The sequence below is a fragment of the Betta splendens genome, chromosome 12, assembly GCF_900634795.4.
Source record: "Betta splendens chromosome 12, fBetSpl5.4, whole genome shotgun sequence".
Classification (NCBI taxonomy): domain Eukaryota; kingdom Metazoa; phylum Chordata; class Actinopteri; order Anabantiformes; family Osphronemidae; genus Betta; species Betta splendens.
Window position 1 is genome coordinate 10,267,206 of NC_040892.2, and position 16,166 is coordinate 10,283,371.

The following is a 16,166-nucleotide window of genomic DNA, read 5'->3' on the forward strand; positions in this document are numbered from 1 at the left end:
GGGGGCGGTGTTTGACTTCGCTCCATCTAGTGTGCCACATGTTTTACACCAGTAGAAGAAGAAGTGCTTGCGCGTCAAGAACCAGCCTTAGCAAAACATAATATAACCTCTAAAATTGTAGCTAGCAACCAGAACACGGTTTCCTGTTGAAGCAAATTTTGGCTGAAAGATATATTTTTTCCATTTAAACTGACACCTTCATTAGGTTGACCCAATTTTATTCCAGGCTAACAATTTGACTAGCGACACAGGACGTCAAAATATTAGCTAGCCACTAGCCAGCATTAGCTCACAGCTAACTTGGCTTCATCTTGGCGTAGCTAGAGTTGTGTTCAGCTTTAGATAGAAAATAAAATATCTAAACACTAAATCATGTCGGAAGACTATGAATTTAGCGACGACCCGTCCATGATGAGGATGGAAGAGGACGGAGAGGCAAACAGCGACGACCCCATGTCAGTGGGTCGGGACTGTGGCCTGATGGAAGGAGAGGCCGAGGGCTCAAGGATCGACGCCAGCAAAAACGAAGAGGATGAAGGGTGCGATTATTATTCGGCTAACGAACGATGCTTATTTTGACTGCGTCCAATAACATGTCATAGTTGAACGTGGGTGTTTACTTAGACTCGTCCTAACAGGCAGATTTCACTGACCTGGAACGTCTGGCTTTGTCAATAGGAAGATGTTTGTGGGTGGACTCAGCTGGGACACGACCAAGAAAGACCTGAAAGATTACTTCTCCAAGTTTGGGGAAGTTGTGGACTGCACATTGAAGCTGGACCCCCTGACTGGGCGTTCGAGGGGATTTGGCTTTGTGCTCTTCAAAGACCCTGAAAGTGTTGACAAGGTACTGTCATGTGCCTAAATAACCTTTTAGGCGCTATGTGCTTGTAAATATTGCTCTTGATATCTTTATTACTGTGATTTATTATACAGGTGGCCTCACAGAAGGAACATAAACTCAATGGAAAGGTCATTGACCCAAAGAAAGCCAAAGCTATGAAGAGCAAGGAGCCTGTCAAGAAGATCTTTGTCGGTGGTTTATCTCCAGACACACCTGAGGAAAAAGTCAGAGAGTACTTCAGTGCCTTTGGAGAGGTACATTCACTTTGCGTACAAACCCATGACGTTATGAAGACTACTGAATATTAATTATTTGTGGTTGTCTGAACAGATAGAGTCCATTGAACTTCCCATGGAGAACAAAACGAACAAAAGGAGGGGGTTCTGCTTCATCACGTTTAATGAGGAGGAGCCTGTTAAGACTATCATGGAGAAAAAATACCACAATATTGGACTAAGCAAGGTGTGGGCTTTTATTCATAGGTACTGATAATTACATGGGCATATTCTTTGATCAGATTTGTAACAAGTATGCACATTGATGTGTAGTGTGAGATAAAGGTGGCGATGTCTAAGGAACAGTACCAGCAGCAGCAGTACTGGGGAGGCAGAGGTGGATACTCATCTAGATCTCGAGGAAGAGGTGGCAGTAAGTTAATATGTGGTTTCACACGGTGAAACTTAGAGTTAGGATAAAAATCCAATACATCCAATTGAACTTTTCATGTATTATGCTGATATTTTGGTTTGTGCTAGTTTTTTGATTTAGATTCTGTTCATTTGTAGGTCCCAATCAAAATTGGAACCAGGGTTACGGAAACTACTGGAATCAAGGATATGGAAACTATGGCAATTATGGTTACAGTAATCAAGGGTATGGAGGATATGGTGGCTATGATTACTCTGGTTACAACAACTATTATGGATATGGTGACTACAACAGTGAGTAAATCCGTATGTGAAGCACCTCGATGAACTCCACTTCCATATCAGCTGTTTTGTTTAGTTTGTCGCTGCTCTGCGAAGCGATAAAACACGACTTTTGTGCCGCATTCGTAGATCAGTCTGGTGGATATGGCAAGTCGCCACGCCGTGGTGGTCACACCAACAGTTACAAGCCGTATTAACGGGGGAAACTCGTCTTCAAGTAGGTATGTAGCAACCAAAGTAGAAACAAGATCACTTAAAAATAAAATAGTTATATTTAATTTGCTGTTTGGTAACGTTATGTATACTTTCTTCTTATACATTTCTTTTTCTCAGCACCCTCGTGTGCTTTACAGTAGTGGTAACATAGAGGCTATGCTCATGTGGCGATTATTTTTAACAACCGGCCTTCTGCTGCCTTTTTGCACCTTCTTTTTTTTCTTTTTAAACTGTAAAGTTAACAGGTAAAGTACTGCTACTACTGTAAATGGATGCCAAAGTTAAGGATGTGCAAGGAAACAGAAAAGGAAGTATGTTGTCTCCTAACTCTGACATACCTTGTTTGTACCTGCCAGCGGAGCTTCCTTGCAGGCCATGAGCTGACTCCCAGATTCTCTCAGGGCCCGCTCAATGCGGACCGGGTACGAGAAGCATACGCTCTCGAATGCTGCCATTTGGTATGGTCTTACAACATCCTGTATCAGCATTTCTAAAACTAAACAATATGGGACACGTCCAGCTTTGTCATCTTTCTTTCCATTTTAATTTTTGTTTTACAACTGTTTGTAATGTAAAAAGTAAAATATACACGTGTAATTGTCATTTTTTACAGGCCCTTACTCCCCCACAAGTAATGATTATTTAAAAAATAACTATTTGCTTTTCAAAGGATACGTACAGCATTCTCTGGACTTTCCAGTGCCCATTGTTAATATATGCATCCTAATCTTTATCTAAATGCTTGTTTCTTTATTTAGCCAGTAGTCCATGAGCTAAAACCTGCTTCGTATTTGGACTCTACTGTGTTGGGGGATAAAGTGCTTTACATTGTGTAAATGTATTCTTCTGTTTTTTGTTAGTGACAGCGATGGAAAAGACTTCCTCTTTTATTAAGTTTCCTGTAACGAATCTTCCTCTTATTACCTTTTGTAAAACGAGAAGAATCAAAGGGTCACTGCATTTCCAGAAATTTGCATGTAATGCTTTCTTTAATGTCTATTTTTGACCAATCAAAGGTTTTTTTCCATTTAGTATTTTCACTTTCTCAGGATTTCTAGCTTATGGACTAACTTTTCTTAACTGTAAAATGTTAAAATAATTGTTTGTTTTTTCTTTCTGGTTTTTAACATTGGACGTTATAAAAACGGGGTTTCCTTTTTTTTGCAATTTTTTACACATGTTTTTTTCATTTATGGCTGATTTGTTTTTGTTTGTTTTCCACAGGCATCAGACAGATGAAGGGCGGCTGTGCGCGGGTGGGGCATTGGCCAGAGCGATGATCCAGCAAAGATCATTTAGCTGATTGTAAACAAAAATAAATAAATAGTAATATGAAAGAACACTATAACCTACAGAACATTTCCTCAGTATTTACCAGAGTATTTGTTGTATCCTAAAGGTTTTGGATTTCAATGTTTGGCATTGTTTAGATTGCTGCAGACTTTTAGCAGTCCATTTGTTCTTGTTTATTTGTATTTATTGTTCTCATGCTAATTGTGAGTTGCTTGGGTTTCTTAATAACTGCAACGTTGAATCGGTTGGAATAGGTCACACATGCGTATGTGCAATAGTGTGGTAGCAAAGAAATACGTGCATTGTTATGATTTATCCTCATCTTCATAGACATGAGTCATATACATATATTATTACAGAGTTTGAACATTCATTATATACAGAGTGTATTGAACTTGAAGAAATGCTTAAAATAAAAGTAATAGAAACTTGTATTAGTCCATGAAATGTTTGTGGGTGGGGTTCATCACACAATGGAGTGTTTAAAGAAGTAGTGCACTTCAAAATAAAGCTCTGCCGTTAACCTCAGTGCTAAATCGTCAAACGTTAAAACAGAATAATACAAGCTTTAAATTTACACATATCTTGAACTTAAAATGTCTGTACAAGCTGAAAAGATCATTCACTCAAGAACAATGTGAAACTTGCTGTTCTTAAGCTTTGTCCTTTATCGTTCTCAGTCCTTCTCTTGTAAAGACAGGACTCATATAACTTTTGTGGCAAAGAGGATGATGAGGATAATTATGACCAACACGATGACGCCAATAATAATCATCATTTTAATGTTTTTCCACCAGTACTTCCTGGCGACTCGTGTGGACGTTCTCTGGAACGAGTCAGCCTGCAAAGACAAAGGCCAACCTGTCATCAGACATTATTCACCTGTGAACACATGCAGTGGTCGTGGGTTTAATGCAAGGCTCAATCTTCTCCTATGAGTAAATACTCACAGACGCCTGCAGGTCGTCGGTCTTGCCAATCAGGTCGTCTAATCTGTCTCCCCTCTCCAGCACTTTGTTGATGTTGTCCTTCAGGATAACTTTAACCTCGTTGACTTGGTCTTGTACTTGGTCAAGTTTGGCGGAGGAGCCGGAGGCTGGTGGCTGAGCGTTCGGGTCAGCCTGTGAACAAGAGGCAGGGGTGAGCAGAAGTACAAGAACAAAAAACAAAAAGTCAAGGCTGTAAAATTACAACTTCTAAAGTTTTACTATTGTTTTCCTTCGAGAAACTCAAAAAAACATTTAAAAGGTGTGAAACGTAAAAAAAAGGATGACTATTAAATATTGAATTATAAGGACAAAGATTAAACATTAAGCAAATGTAAACACTACATCGACTAAAAGTGTTGAATCTAAAAATAATTACACAAAACGATGTAGCTGCTTTGATGAATCATTCCCTGCATTTGCAACAGGATAAACTATTATTACTTTAGAATTATTCCTCTGAACTGTAGCTAAGTTAAAATAAAACTACAAAGTAGAATACAAAATAAAGTAAATGCACAAAATGTTAATAACTAAACTACACCAGATGATTGTGTAACATCACTGTGTTAACAGACACACGTTTGTTACATTAAGGTATGTTATATTTAATTGAAAAATTCTTCAATGTGTCATGTTTTATTTGAGTATTTGAACGGCTTTACTTCATTTATGTTAGTTCTGCGTTTTGGTCAGTAATGAAACAGTAAAGGCGTCACTTTGACCTGTGTGTAATTCACAGGCGCACAAACAGCTGCAGGTCAAAGGTAGACTTTCTTAATATATTCAGATTATTTTGTGTAACCTGAACGCACTAATTAGTAATGAAGTTAAAAGTAAAGCGTTTCTCTCTGATGTCCAGAAGAGTAAAAGTACAACAGCCAAGTACTAACCAGACCTCACTTCCGTACATCTGTGTTAACAGGAAGTTACTTCTGACTTTACTGAGGCCTGTGTGATTGTCACATGAAAACTTCAAGTACTGTGGTTACAGAGTAAACCAGGTGAAGTGGAGCAGGTACAGACTAACAGCTGAGACAAAGCTGAGGCCATTAAAACAGACTTGACAGTCAGATGAAGCCACGGGTGTAAAACACTCACCATTTCAGCTCTGTTCCTCAGTCACAGCCAACGAAACAGCTCAGCTTCACACAAACACACACCAAGCGTCTGTTATTCCGTCCCGCGGGGGTTCAGGCCGAGTCGCTGCTTCTCCTGTCGATGTGAGTCACGCAATGAGCTGAGCAAACGGCCGCTCCTCCCGTGTTACACATTAACTACCTGTTAGCTCAAAGCCGAGTCTCATTGGCTCAGCCAGAAATCATCACTGCAAAGAAGTGGATTCAGATCATGAGCACGCTCTACTTTCAGTTCCTGCTTCTTGTAAACGGTTCTGCTGCTGCATAGAAGTACGAGCAGAACGCCACCAACGACTCATTTCATCATGGAACGGAGGCAACGTTTAGGCTCCTGCGCTGGTGCCAGGTCATTTACATACTGTCAGCTGTCACAGGCACTCACCGGCCAGGCGAAGCTGATAGGACTGGCCAAAGGGCCCCGTGTGCACAGCACAGGGACATTTGCAAGGCAATAAAGGGGTGAGGTTGCTTCACTTCATTTCCTCATCCGCTGTTGTGCAGTTTGTTACTTCAGCATCAGCCAGTTGGAGAGAGAGAGAGAGAGAGAGAGAGAGTCTGTGAACACGAGCAGCAGCCCAAGTGCTTCACTATGAGCTTCACATACATTAATGAGTTTACTAAGAACCACAGGTGGAGTAAATCAGCACATTACAGCTGAAAGTTCACTTCAGCTTCACGGCAGTAAACACAATAAAGCCTGTGCTGCTAGCAATGGTCCTGTTTAAGTAAGAATGTGTGAGTCATCAGCAAATGTGTACTTAAAGGATCGGACACTAGCTAACAAAGGAACACCCCGTTAGTGTTAGTTTTATCATTATGGAAATAAATATGATGTGTTATTGTGCTCAGGGGCAAAAGAAGTGTTTTCATTATGAACCTAAATAAAGTATGTGTATGTAATAAATTAAGAGCTACTACGGTGTGCTGCTCCAGTATCACTGTGACACATGCATATTGTCAACCTGCTGTTTCCCACTTTATGTCGTCTACTTTGTGGAGCAGGTTCATACTGTTTTCTTAGTATCTGGCTCTGTTCCCAATATGAACCTCAAGCAACCTCCTGATAGAGTGATAAAAGAGGAACCAGAATCAAACCTGCAGGAGGATTCAGTATTTTAATTATTACACGGCAGAAAGAGATGAAGTCTCTTAAAGCTTAACCAAGTGTGGTTTACTTTCTTTTTGCTTTTGTGTTTTTGGCAAAACCTTCTGGCACACAAACACAAAAAAACAATAAAAGCATTCATGTAATAAGAAGTTGTGTTTTTTATTGTTCATGTTTATGGCTGGGCCGAGTTACATTTATATTTTTTCCCACAGATCCCGTCCTGTGTGCGACAACAGCGCCCCCTTCCGGCGTCACCGCTCCCTCAGTCAGATGTTTATATAAAACAGCTTGAAAGGAAGCGAGCGCTTCAATCAGTTCATGCTGATTTCTTATCAGACGCGACGCGGACGGATCCTGTTGCGTCAGCAGTTTTCCACCAGTTTGATGCGTCGGACTGAACGATCGCTCCGCGGGATCAGCGTCGGGATCGACGGACGGGACGTGTGAATCCAACTTCTGTGCAACCGAACCAGGGCTGACGATGAACGCGAGCGGCGGAACCCGCAGCGGGAAGACTTTCCTCTTCACCTCCGAGTCGGTGGGAGAAGGACACTCCGGTACTGCAGTTCTCCGAGTACCGCGAGTACTCTGAGTACTCTGAGTAGCCTGCGGGGACATGTGCTCAGACCTATTACACAAAGTCTTAGTAGTTCTGGGGTCATTGTTCAGTTGCCGTAAGGCAGAAAGTGTAAAAACAGTAAAAGTGCTGTGATTTATTTAAGTGGCAGCTGTTTTGTCTTTCTTACACGTTATCTTAGTTTATTACAGTATTATAGTACAGTAGTCGCTGTGTCTGTGTTAATTGTTTGGTCATTTGATTTAGTTTCCTTATAAACATTATTTGCTGCTGTAATTCATGAAACTGGTTTCTAATAATACAGTGATGCACTTTTTTGTACTTTACAGATGATGAATTATCAACATAGTTTTACGTGGAGTCCTAAGAACTGAGCGTGTAGTTCAAGTTCTACGTTTGTCTGTGACCCTTGTTCTTCTCTGTTGTTTTCACAGACAAAATGTGCGATCAGATCAGTGATGCTGTTCTTGATTCGTACCTGAGTCAAGACCCCGACTCCAAAGTGGCCTGTGGTGAGTTTAGCCTCAGTGTTAAATTATAACAGGTTATAACTGCTGCAGGCTTTCCTATGAATTATTATTAAGTTGTATTGCTTATGATTTACGTCTCCAGTCACTTGCAGTCCAATAATAAATCACAATATGTCACCACCTCAGTAATTTACAGGAGTAAAATGCCGTGCTGTCTGATCTCATTTGAAACTAGCACTGAGGGTATTTGATGACTAATCATTAAACAGTTAATTGTCCTGTTGTCGTATAACAGTGTTTCTCCTTTAGATTAAAGTTCGGTAGTGAATTATCTCATTGACTGCTGTAACCTCTGACATTACAGCTAGTGATAAACAATTTTTTCCCACAGTTGTTCTGTTGTTATGACAGAAACATGCAGATTATAGTAAATCAATAGGAAACAGTCCTATTGAGTCTACATTAATGCTTATGGGTGTTACAGAGTGTGTGGCCAAGACAGGGATGATTCTGCTGGTTGGAGAAGTGACGTCTAGAGCCATAGTGGATCTGCAGTCGGTGGTTCGAGACACCGTGAAGAAAATCGGATACGACGACTCTTCGAAAGGTGCCGTGTGATGATGTTTAAGTCGACGTATGGTCCTGTTGCTGGTTATGACTAATGTGTACAGATGTATACAGAAGATTTGTTTTAAAACAAACCAAAGACGTTCCTGCATTTATCTTCTTTCATACTCAGTGACAGTGACCTCAGTGACCTCTACAGGTCCCTGCAGAGGTCGTGGGGTGCTGGAGCCTGTCCCAGCTAATTTAGGGCGAGAGGCGGGTACTCCCCAGGCAGGTCACTAGTGCATCGCAGGGCTGTGATAACAGGTTTTATTAATTAATTATTTACCAAATATAAAACAGCACTTTGTCATAGGGGAAGAGTGACTATTTTCTAATGTCTGAAACCTGGTTTGATTAAACTGAATTTACCTGAAAGTCAGAATCCCAGTGAAGCTGCATATGATCCTTCATAACAGCTAATTAAACATTGAAAAAAGATGCAAAGTGTTTCAGATTGGAGTGAAATTTTATTTGAAACTTTAGAGAAACAATACAATCAAACTCAGGCATGTTTGACTTTAGGGTCTATAAACCACTGATCATTGTGGGTTTTTAACCCAGAATCTTAGAGATCACAGGGTGTTACATCATTTCATAGAGAGCCCATCACCAAACCCCAAGTAAGACTAAACGATTTTCTTATTTCATTTCAAATTTTCACCTCAGAGGCGGGACTCAGCAAAACATAGGAATTCTTCAACACCTTTGGTGCCTTCGTTGAGGTTTTTATTGATGACCTTGATCCCAGCCTTCTCAAACGGATCCACTTCTTGTTTGACGATCACAGAGAGATCTCTGATGGGGTTCTTTGGGACATCTTTCTTGTACCACAGAAAAACACGGTTGCCTCCGGTCCCTTGGTTGAGATCCTGGTTCACTGATTTGTAGCCTTGGCTTTCATAACTGGCATACTGGTTGTCAGTAATGGAGATTTCCAGTGGGCCGTGGAGAGCCTGCTTGTCATCAGTGGTCAGTTGGTACCAGATGAAGACAGTATTTCCTCCTGCCTCTCTGTTGGTGTCTTCATCCACACGGATAAAACCCTTCTGGAATTTGTTAACATCTTCATCAAAGTTACCACTGGCATCGATGGCACGGATGTACACTGGCTTTGCTCTCTTCAAAAACAGGTAGATCCCGTTTCCTCCAGCATTCCGGTTCAGATCACAGGCCAGTCTTTGGTAGCCAGCTTTGTACCATTTGGCTTCATCCTCAGCATTAAGTGCAACAGCTAGGTCAGTGATGGGAACATCAGACGGCAGGGACCCACTGAAGTACCAGAGGTAGATAGTGTCTCCATCTGTTCCCTCATTAAGGTTTTTGTTGATCTTACGATAACCTGCCTCATGCAGGCCAGAGGTCATGCTAGAATGGAAGGAGAACTGGATCCTACTGATGGTGCTACCATGGCCCTTTTTGTACCAGAGGTATATTCTGTTTCCATTTCCACCTGCATTCAGATTCTCAGGCAGCACGGTGTAGCCCTGACCACGGAGTTCAGTCTCCTCCTGTTCAGTTACTGACACTTTAAGGTCTGTGATGTACTCAGCCATTTGGTTTTCCTGCATCAGACAAAGTTAATGTGTGATTACAGTGGGATGGAAACCCGATTTATCATGTTACACATTTGACTGCTTCACAAAAATCAAACCCGACAACAGTTACAGTCACCATACAGTCATACAGTTACCATCAGTGAGCACAGTCCTGCAGCAAATGAAGTCAACACAGATCTTTGCTGAAACTGAGCTGGTCTAGCATTTATAATGGAACCAGTGGTGTGGATTCCTAAGCTTCCAGTCTAACATAGTATAACATGTTCCATTAAGAATCAGACCCACTGCAGCTCAGTTTTCTAATAATGTGTTTCTACAAACATAATGAAAGGTTGATAAAAGGTTCTGTTAATTATCTGAGTCACTTCTCCTGTTATGGATTGCGTTTGAAAAGTGTCTATTCTAAACAATCCTAGAAACAAAGATTCTTCACTCACTGATGTAATGATTGAAATAAGTAGTTGCAGACTTACGTTTGAGTAGATGGTCGCTGTTAGTAGAGTCAGATCTTGTTCTGAAGTGTGATGGTCCCAATGAGAGCCAGTTGCTCTTTTATAGACGACAGGTGTGGTCACCTCACCTGTGAGGTGTGCTTTTCTGAAGAAGGTCACGATAAGCTTGTTCTACAGAAGCCACGTGTTGAATTCTATGTTAATTTCCTGGGAATTGACATTTGAGCAACCCACTGCCCTCCCATGAGGATAAGTTAGATACAGAGGACAAATTTCGCCAAGGGGATCAGTAAAGTATGTATCTTATCTTATTTGTACTGCACTAATGCTAACCTAAAATGTTATCATTAGTGCAGTACAACATGTTTAACAATGCAAACCATTGATTCTCTAGATATCAACATCGTGTAGGTGTGGATTCTAAAGAAATGGAAAAATTGTCAGTTATGACCTGTACATTTCTACTATGGAACATAAAAGACATCATAAAAATCACTGTGGGTAACAATAGTACGATGCCATTAAGTTTGGTTTCTTGTCAGTTTCAATAATGGAAAGCAGATAGTTTTAAACCAGTGAAGCTTTTTGTAAGCATTAAATATGATTCCATGGCATTTAGAGAAATTATTGCAAGGATCCTGCCACAGTTTTCATGAATATTAGCAGAAATCTCTCATTGGTGTTTTTATTTAGATCAAGGAGAAAATAAATAAATTAAAGTTGATTTAATTAGAACTATGACTGGTCACTTTCAGTTAAGATGTGTGTAAATCTAATTTTTACCAGTCCAAATATGATTGATACCACCTGGAAGTGACATCATGCATAGACAAAATCCAGTTGAATATTAGTTCCATTCAAAGTAATGGAAAGTTTTGGGATATATTTACAGTTAGGTTTTATTAGAATTCTGCTTAATCAAATGCATATTAGGCACATGGGCTATCATAACTGTTTATCTGCAGGTTGCGTGTTAACGGCGACTGTGACATCAATATGTGTAGGTGTGGTTTTCGAGAGAAATGGGCCATTAATCAGTTTGAAGGATTGACTCCATAAAATCATGTCATGGGCCACTAAGTGCAGTGTTAAAATCAGTCAGATGTGCTTTTCTGAAGAAGGTCACGATAAGCTTGTTCCACAGAAGCCACGTGTTGAATTCTACGTTGTTGTATGTTAATTTCCGGTGAATTGACATTTTGCAACAGCAATTGCAGTGCTTGTATTGTGCTATTTTACAGTAGTCTGGCATCAGAACATGACCATTACAAGTTGTAAGCTTAGAAACCAATGAAGAAACACTAAAACATCGTTTTGGAGCTTTTCAGGCCATAAGAACACTAGTTTAAACCACGGCAATTGCAACTGTGCTTTTAAGGTGTATTGTGCTGTATAGTCTGGCATCAGAATGTGACCAATTTAAGTTGCGCTGTTAAACACCAATGCAGAAACACTAAAACATCGTTTTGGAGCTTTTTGGACCTTATCCTCATGGGGGAGTAGTGGGCTACTCCCCCATGAGGATAAGTTAGATGCAGAGGACAAATTTTGCCAAGGGGATTAATAAAGTATGTATCTTATCTTATTTATCTCTAATCTCTAACTAATGCCAGGACTGTTTAACAATGCAAACTTTCGATTATCTGGAAGTTGGATATCGAATTTTAAGCTGCTCTTTTATATAGCACAGAGGTGGTGGGGTTGAGGCGAGGGAGGGGTCATCACTTGTCAGGTGTTTTTCTGGAGAACACCACGATAGTGCGATGCCCGTTAGTTTGGTCAGTTTCAACAACATAAAGGGGGTGGTTTTAAACTGAAGCTGGTAAGCATTTCGTAAGCATTCATAGCGTTTTGAATTGATCGCAGCCATCCTGTCCCAGTTTCCTTGAATGTGGCAGAAATCTCTCATTTGTGGTTTTATTCAAATCAATGAAAAAAATTAATGAATTAAAGTTGCTCTAATTTGAATCCTAGTCCTTTCCTGATAGGGAGACCACAGTTGGTCTGGAAAGGTATAACTAACTGTCTCTCAATGTTGAAAAAAACAAGGAAATGGTTATCAATTTCAGTAAAGCACAGAAGGTGAAGATCAGGACACATTCATCAAGACTGTGCAAGGGTATCCTCCTTCAGACTCTTTAACAGCCAGGGAATGAACTAAATTCTCTCATACACCATCCTACTTGTCAGACTATTTTTTGGCACCTTCTGCCCTAGCAAGACAGTCCTGGCCCACCTAGACACATGAAAACTCAGTTTGAGCACTGCTTCCATCCATCCATCCATCCAACCACTTAACCTGGGGCCAGGTCGCGGGGGCAACCCCCAAGCACCCTGCTGAGGGTATAAAGCTGGTCCAGCATTGCACGACCAGGCCGAAATCCACATTGTTCCTCCGGTATCTGAGGTTCGACTATCGGCCGAATTCTCCGCTCCAGTACCCTGGCATAGACTTTCCCGGTGAGGCTGAGAAGTGTGATCCCCCTATAGTTGGAACACATGGTCCCCCTGTCTGTAAAGAGGGACAACCACCCCGGTTGAGGAACTAGAGGAACTGTCGCGTGGACGAGGGGGACGTCAAAGTACTCCTTCCACCGTCCGATAACATCCCCAGTTGGTAAAGAGTTGGTAAAGGACTGCTTCCCCCTCCTGAGGCGTCAAACGGTTTGCCAGAATCACTTTGAGGCCGAACAATAGTCCTCCTCCATGGCCTCCCCAAACTCCTTCAGGCCCGAGTTTTTGCCTCCACAACGGCACTGGCTGCAGCATGTTTGGTCTGTTGGTACCCATCAGCTGCCTCTCGAGTCCCACAGGTCAACCAGACTTATGGGACTCCTTTTTAAGCTTGATGGCATCCCCTACCTCCGGCATCCACCATCAGGTTCGGGGGTTACCACGACGCCACGAGACCCTACCAGGGGCATTTAGCCCCCGACAACATAGCTTTCAGGGTCATTCAGGCCCACAAACTCCTCCACCATGATAAGGCGGCAGTTCAAGGAGGAGCCTAGCAGTTTGAGCATTCCTGAATCACTTAAAACAAGAGAACTCCACTTGGTCACTTCTGGACCACGGGAGATCCTGTGGCTCGTGCCCCCCTTCTGGGGACCACATGGACCAGCCCCTCTGGGGTAGTATGGCAATGGCACCACAAACACACTGACGTTGTCCAGGGTGTCACCATAGGCCGGACCTCCTAGGCAGAGAATTGTCGTTGTCGCTGAAGCAGAACCACCATGGCGGCCGATGTCGCCTGAGACAAACGAGCAGGAGAGGAAGAGATGTGGTCCTCCCTGGACCACCAGGGACATGAATGCTGCCCTCGAGACCACCTTGGACGAGGGCGCATGGCGACAACCGGACTACGAGGATAAGGGTGCATGGTCGGCAGTTGACCACCAGGAATAGAGCGTGGCGAAGGGTCTGGACGAGTATGTATGTGGGTCTAGCTAAGCATCAGCGGCAGCAGTGCTGGACTTCGAGACCGGCAAATACAGCTGCGCCGCAGCAGCGCCACACTCAAGAGCCAATAAATCTACTTGGGCCTCTTGTGTCCACTTTTAAGCAGGTTTAACAGACCCTGGGTGCCTCCCCAAGAGCAGCGAGGAGGTGAAAGGAAAGGTGGCATCTGAACCTTGCTGTCAGCTTCCTCCTGGCGTACAGTGAGGGTGAAGCAGGTGCCACAGTAAATGATAAAGCAGGCAGCGAGAAAGACTGGAGCAGGAGCCACTGCCGAGGGCGGTTGTGGAGCAGAAACTGCAGCTGCAGGGGAACGAGAGACTGGAGCATGTACGTGGAATTGCAGCACCAGTGGGGCATGAGGCAGAAACTGAACGTGTTGCTACATCAGGATGAATGGACAGGGAGGCAGCACTGGAAGGTTCATGGAGATTGAGAGATAAGCCCTGGGCTTCTTCCAAATTGCCTGAGCTTTAACAGGGAATAATGTAGTGATTGAGTCCAGCGAGTGCATCATGTGAAGAGAACGTTCCAGACATATGCTTCCCAAATAAACCAAATTTGAGAATAGAGTTCTAGGACACGGCTCAGACTGAAAGGTTGCAGTGGAGGGGCATGAAAAAGTCTGTGTGGCTTATGCAGGAAACCATCCATTAGAGGCGTGGCATGGTAAGAGAGGGAAAAGGGAGAGTGCAAAACAGGTATTCTGTGATTCATAACAGTTACCAGAATCAGTGTCTATGTCTGTGTGTGCAGGTTTTGACTACAAGACGTGTAATGTGCTCGTGGCCCTGGAGCCTCAGTGTGTGGAGATATCGGACTGCGTGTTTGAAGGCAGGGATCAGGAGGACATCGGTGCAGGAGACCAGGTGCAGTACCTTCGCTGGACGGCACGGCCAACAGGGAAGTGAGCTACCGCCCCTTCAGCCTGCTCGTGTCTGCAGGGTTTGATGTTCGGCTATGCCACCGATGAGACGGAGGAGTGCATGCCCCTGACCATTCTCCTGGCTCACAAGCTCAACTACAGGATGAGGCAGCTGTCACACAACGGAGAGTGTCCTTGGATCCTGCCAGACTCCAAATCACAGGTGAAAAAGTAATAAAATACACATAAATAGATAAATATCTAAAGGTGGATCTTGGATGATGTACCATGTCTTTTCCAGTTTTTCTTAAACCTGCACTGACTCTAACATGAGCATTACCAAAACCTGGAAACTGCTGCATTCTTTGCAGGTCACGGTGGAGTATAAAGACAACATGGGAGCCATGGAGCCTCTCCGTGTTCACACTGTGGTCATCTCAGTGCAGCACAGCCCTAACATCACCCTGGAGGACATCAGGCGCAACCTGATGGAGAAGGTGGTGAAGGTGGTCATTCCTGCCAAGTACCTGGATGACAGGACCGTCTACCATCTGCTGCCAAGCGGGAAGTTCCTCATAGGAGGCCCTCAGGTGTGAAACCACTGTGGAAATGGCAAATCTTCTGTTGTTTGTGAGCTCACTGCTGTTTTTTCAGGGTGATGCCGGACTCACAGGGCGTAAAATCATAGTGGACACCTATGGAGGATGGGGCGGGCATGGAGGAGGCGCCTTCTCTGGGAAAGACTACTCCAAGGTGGACCGGTCTGGAGCGTATGCAGCGCGCTGGGTGGCCAAGTCGCTGGTCAAAGCCGGGCTGTGCAGGAGAGCGCTGGTTCAGGTGAGGCGCTCGTCAAACACCTGAAAGTCTGTACTGGAAACTGAAACCTAAACGACCTCTGTGTCAGATCTCTTACGCCATCGGCGTGAGCCATCCGCTCTCCATCTCCGTGTTTCACTACGGCACGTCCAGCAGGGACGAAGACGAGCTGCTGCGGATCGTGCAGAGGAACTTCGACCTGAGGCCTGGGGTCATCGTGAAGTACGTATCACCGCCTCAGACGCGACGCGTGTGATTTGATCAGTTGAAAACCTGCGGCATTCGTTTTGCAGGGAGCTGGGTTTGAAGCGGCCCATCTACCAGGCCACCGCCTGCTACGGACACTTCGGCCGAGCGGAGTTCCCCTGGGAGAAACCGAAGCCGCTGCAGTTTTGAGTTTGGATTCAAACAAACAAGTCGCGTTAAATAATCAAGACTCCAAACTGAGTCACAGAATCAGAAGCATTTGTTTATGAAACAGTGTTAATGAACAATGTGACGTATGAATTCTTAAATAATTCCAATATGAAGGTGCTTTTGCTTTAGGCAAAATGTGAATTTTCTTATCATGTAATAGATAGTTTTATGTCTTTTAAATGTTTATGATAAAGATGTTGATTAAAGCCTGAGTTAAAAACATACTATTGTGTTCATAAGTACTTGTTTAGATACTTTTTATCAGTTACCAATTTTCTTTTTATCTACATTATCATAAGCTGCTATCAAAGGCTCTGCCTTGTCAGACTTAAAATAACTGAACCTGGTTCTGTTTAATTCAACCTCACAGCCCAACGTCACCACCTGGACACAGAAACGCATTTAGTCACACTGTGGGAGTTTCACAGCT

General features: G+C 43.0%; 4 protein-coding genes across 11 annotated transcripts; 2 read left to right on the forward strand and 2 right to left on the reverse strand.

Annotated features, from left to right (window-relative positions):
- The first annotated feature begins 66 nt into the window (after positions 1-66).
- On the forward strand, positions 67-3,714 carry hnrnpd (heterogeneous nuclear ribonucleoprotein D). Of its 7 annotated transcripts, none has more exons than XR_003787813.3 (9): positions 69-539; positions 679-847; positions 937-1,098; positions 1,175-1,306; positions 1,393-1,492; positions 1,630-1,785; positions 1,903-1,994; positions 2,346-2,447; positions 3,214-3,714. XR_003787813.3 is itself a non-coding variant. In XM_029169540.3 (8 exons), the coding sequence occupies exons 1-7, from the start codon at positions 373-375 to the stop codon at positions 1,968-1,970; spliced, it is 954 nt and encodes a 317-aa protein (XP_029025373.1). In that variant the 5' UTR covers positions 69-372; the 3' UTR covers positions 1,971-1,994; positions 2,346-3,714. The 7 variants fall into 7 exon arrangements, 5 of the variants coding, with proteins under 5 accessions (XP_029025377.1, XP_029025373.1, XP_029025374.1 ...); XR_003787814.3 differs by having other exon boundaries at positions 1,903-1,990; XM_029169540.3 differs by having other exon boundaries at positions 2,346-3,714.
- On the reverse strand, positions 3,577-5,667 carry si:ch73-234b20.5 (uncharacterized protein LOC449923 homolog). Its single transcript, XM_029169570.3, has 3 exons — positions 5,370-5,667; positions 4,233-4,403; positions 3,577-4,123 (listed from the first exon to the last, which is right to left on the reverse strand). The coding sequence occupies exons 1-3, from the start codon at positions 5,370-5,372 to the stop codon at positions 3,986-3,988; spliced, it is 312 nt and encodes a 103-aa protein (XP_029025403.1). The 5' UTR covers positions 5,373-5,667; the 3' UTR covers positions 3,577-3,985.
- A 55-nt stretch (positions 5,668-5,722) lies between these two features.
- On the forward strand, positions 5,723-15,960 carry mat2al (methionine adenosyltransferase II, alpha-like). Of its 2 annotated transcripts, none has more exons than XM_029169538.2 (10): positions 5,723-5,866; positions 6,728-7,072; positions 7,527-7,604; positions 8,047-8,169; positions 14,395-14,507; positions 14,583-14,726; positions 14,875-15,093; positions 15,158-15,340; positions 15,408-15,541; positions 15,613-15,960. In XM_029169538.2, exons 2-10 carry the CDS (start codon positions 6,997-6,999, stop codon positions 15,713-15,715), a joined length of 1,173 nt encoding a protein of 390 aa, XP_029025371.1. In that variant the 5' UTR covers positions 5,723-5,866; positions 6,728-6,996; the 3' UTR covers positions 15,716-15,960. The 2 variants fall into 2 exon arrangements, with proteins under 2 accessions (XP_029025371.1, XP_055369116.1); XM_055513141.1 differs by having other exon boundaries at positions 6,728-7,053.
- Positions 8,643-10,363, reverse strand: LOC114867138 (uncharacterized). The gene is made up of 2 exons (XM_029169545.2): positions 10,201-10,363; positions 8,643-9,733 (listed from the first exon to the last, which is right to left on the reverse strand). The coding sequence occupies exon 2, from the start codon at positions 9,722-9,724 to the stop codon at positions 8,834-8,836; it is 891 nt and encodes a 296-aa protein (XP_029025378.1). The 5' UTR covers positions 9,725-9,733; positions 10,201-10,363; the 3' UTR covers positions 8,643-8,833.
- Positions 15,961-16,166: the final 206 nt, after the last annotated feature.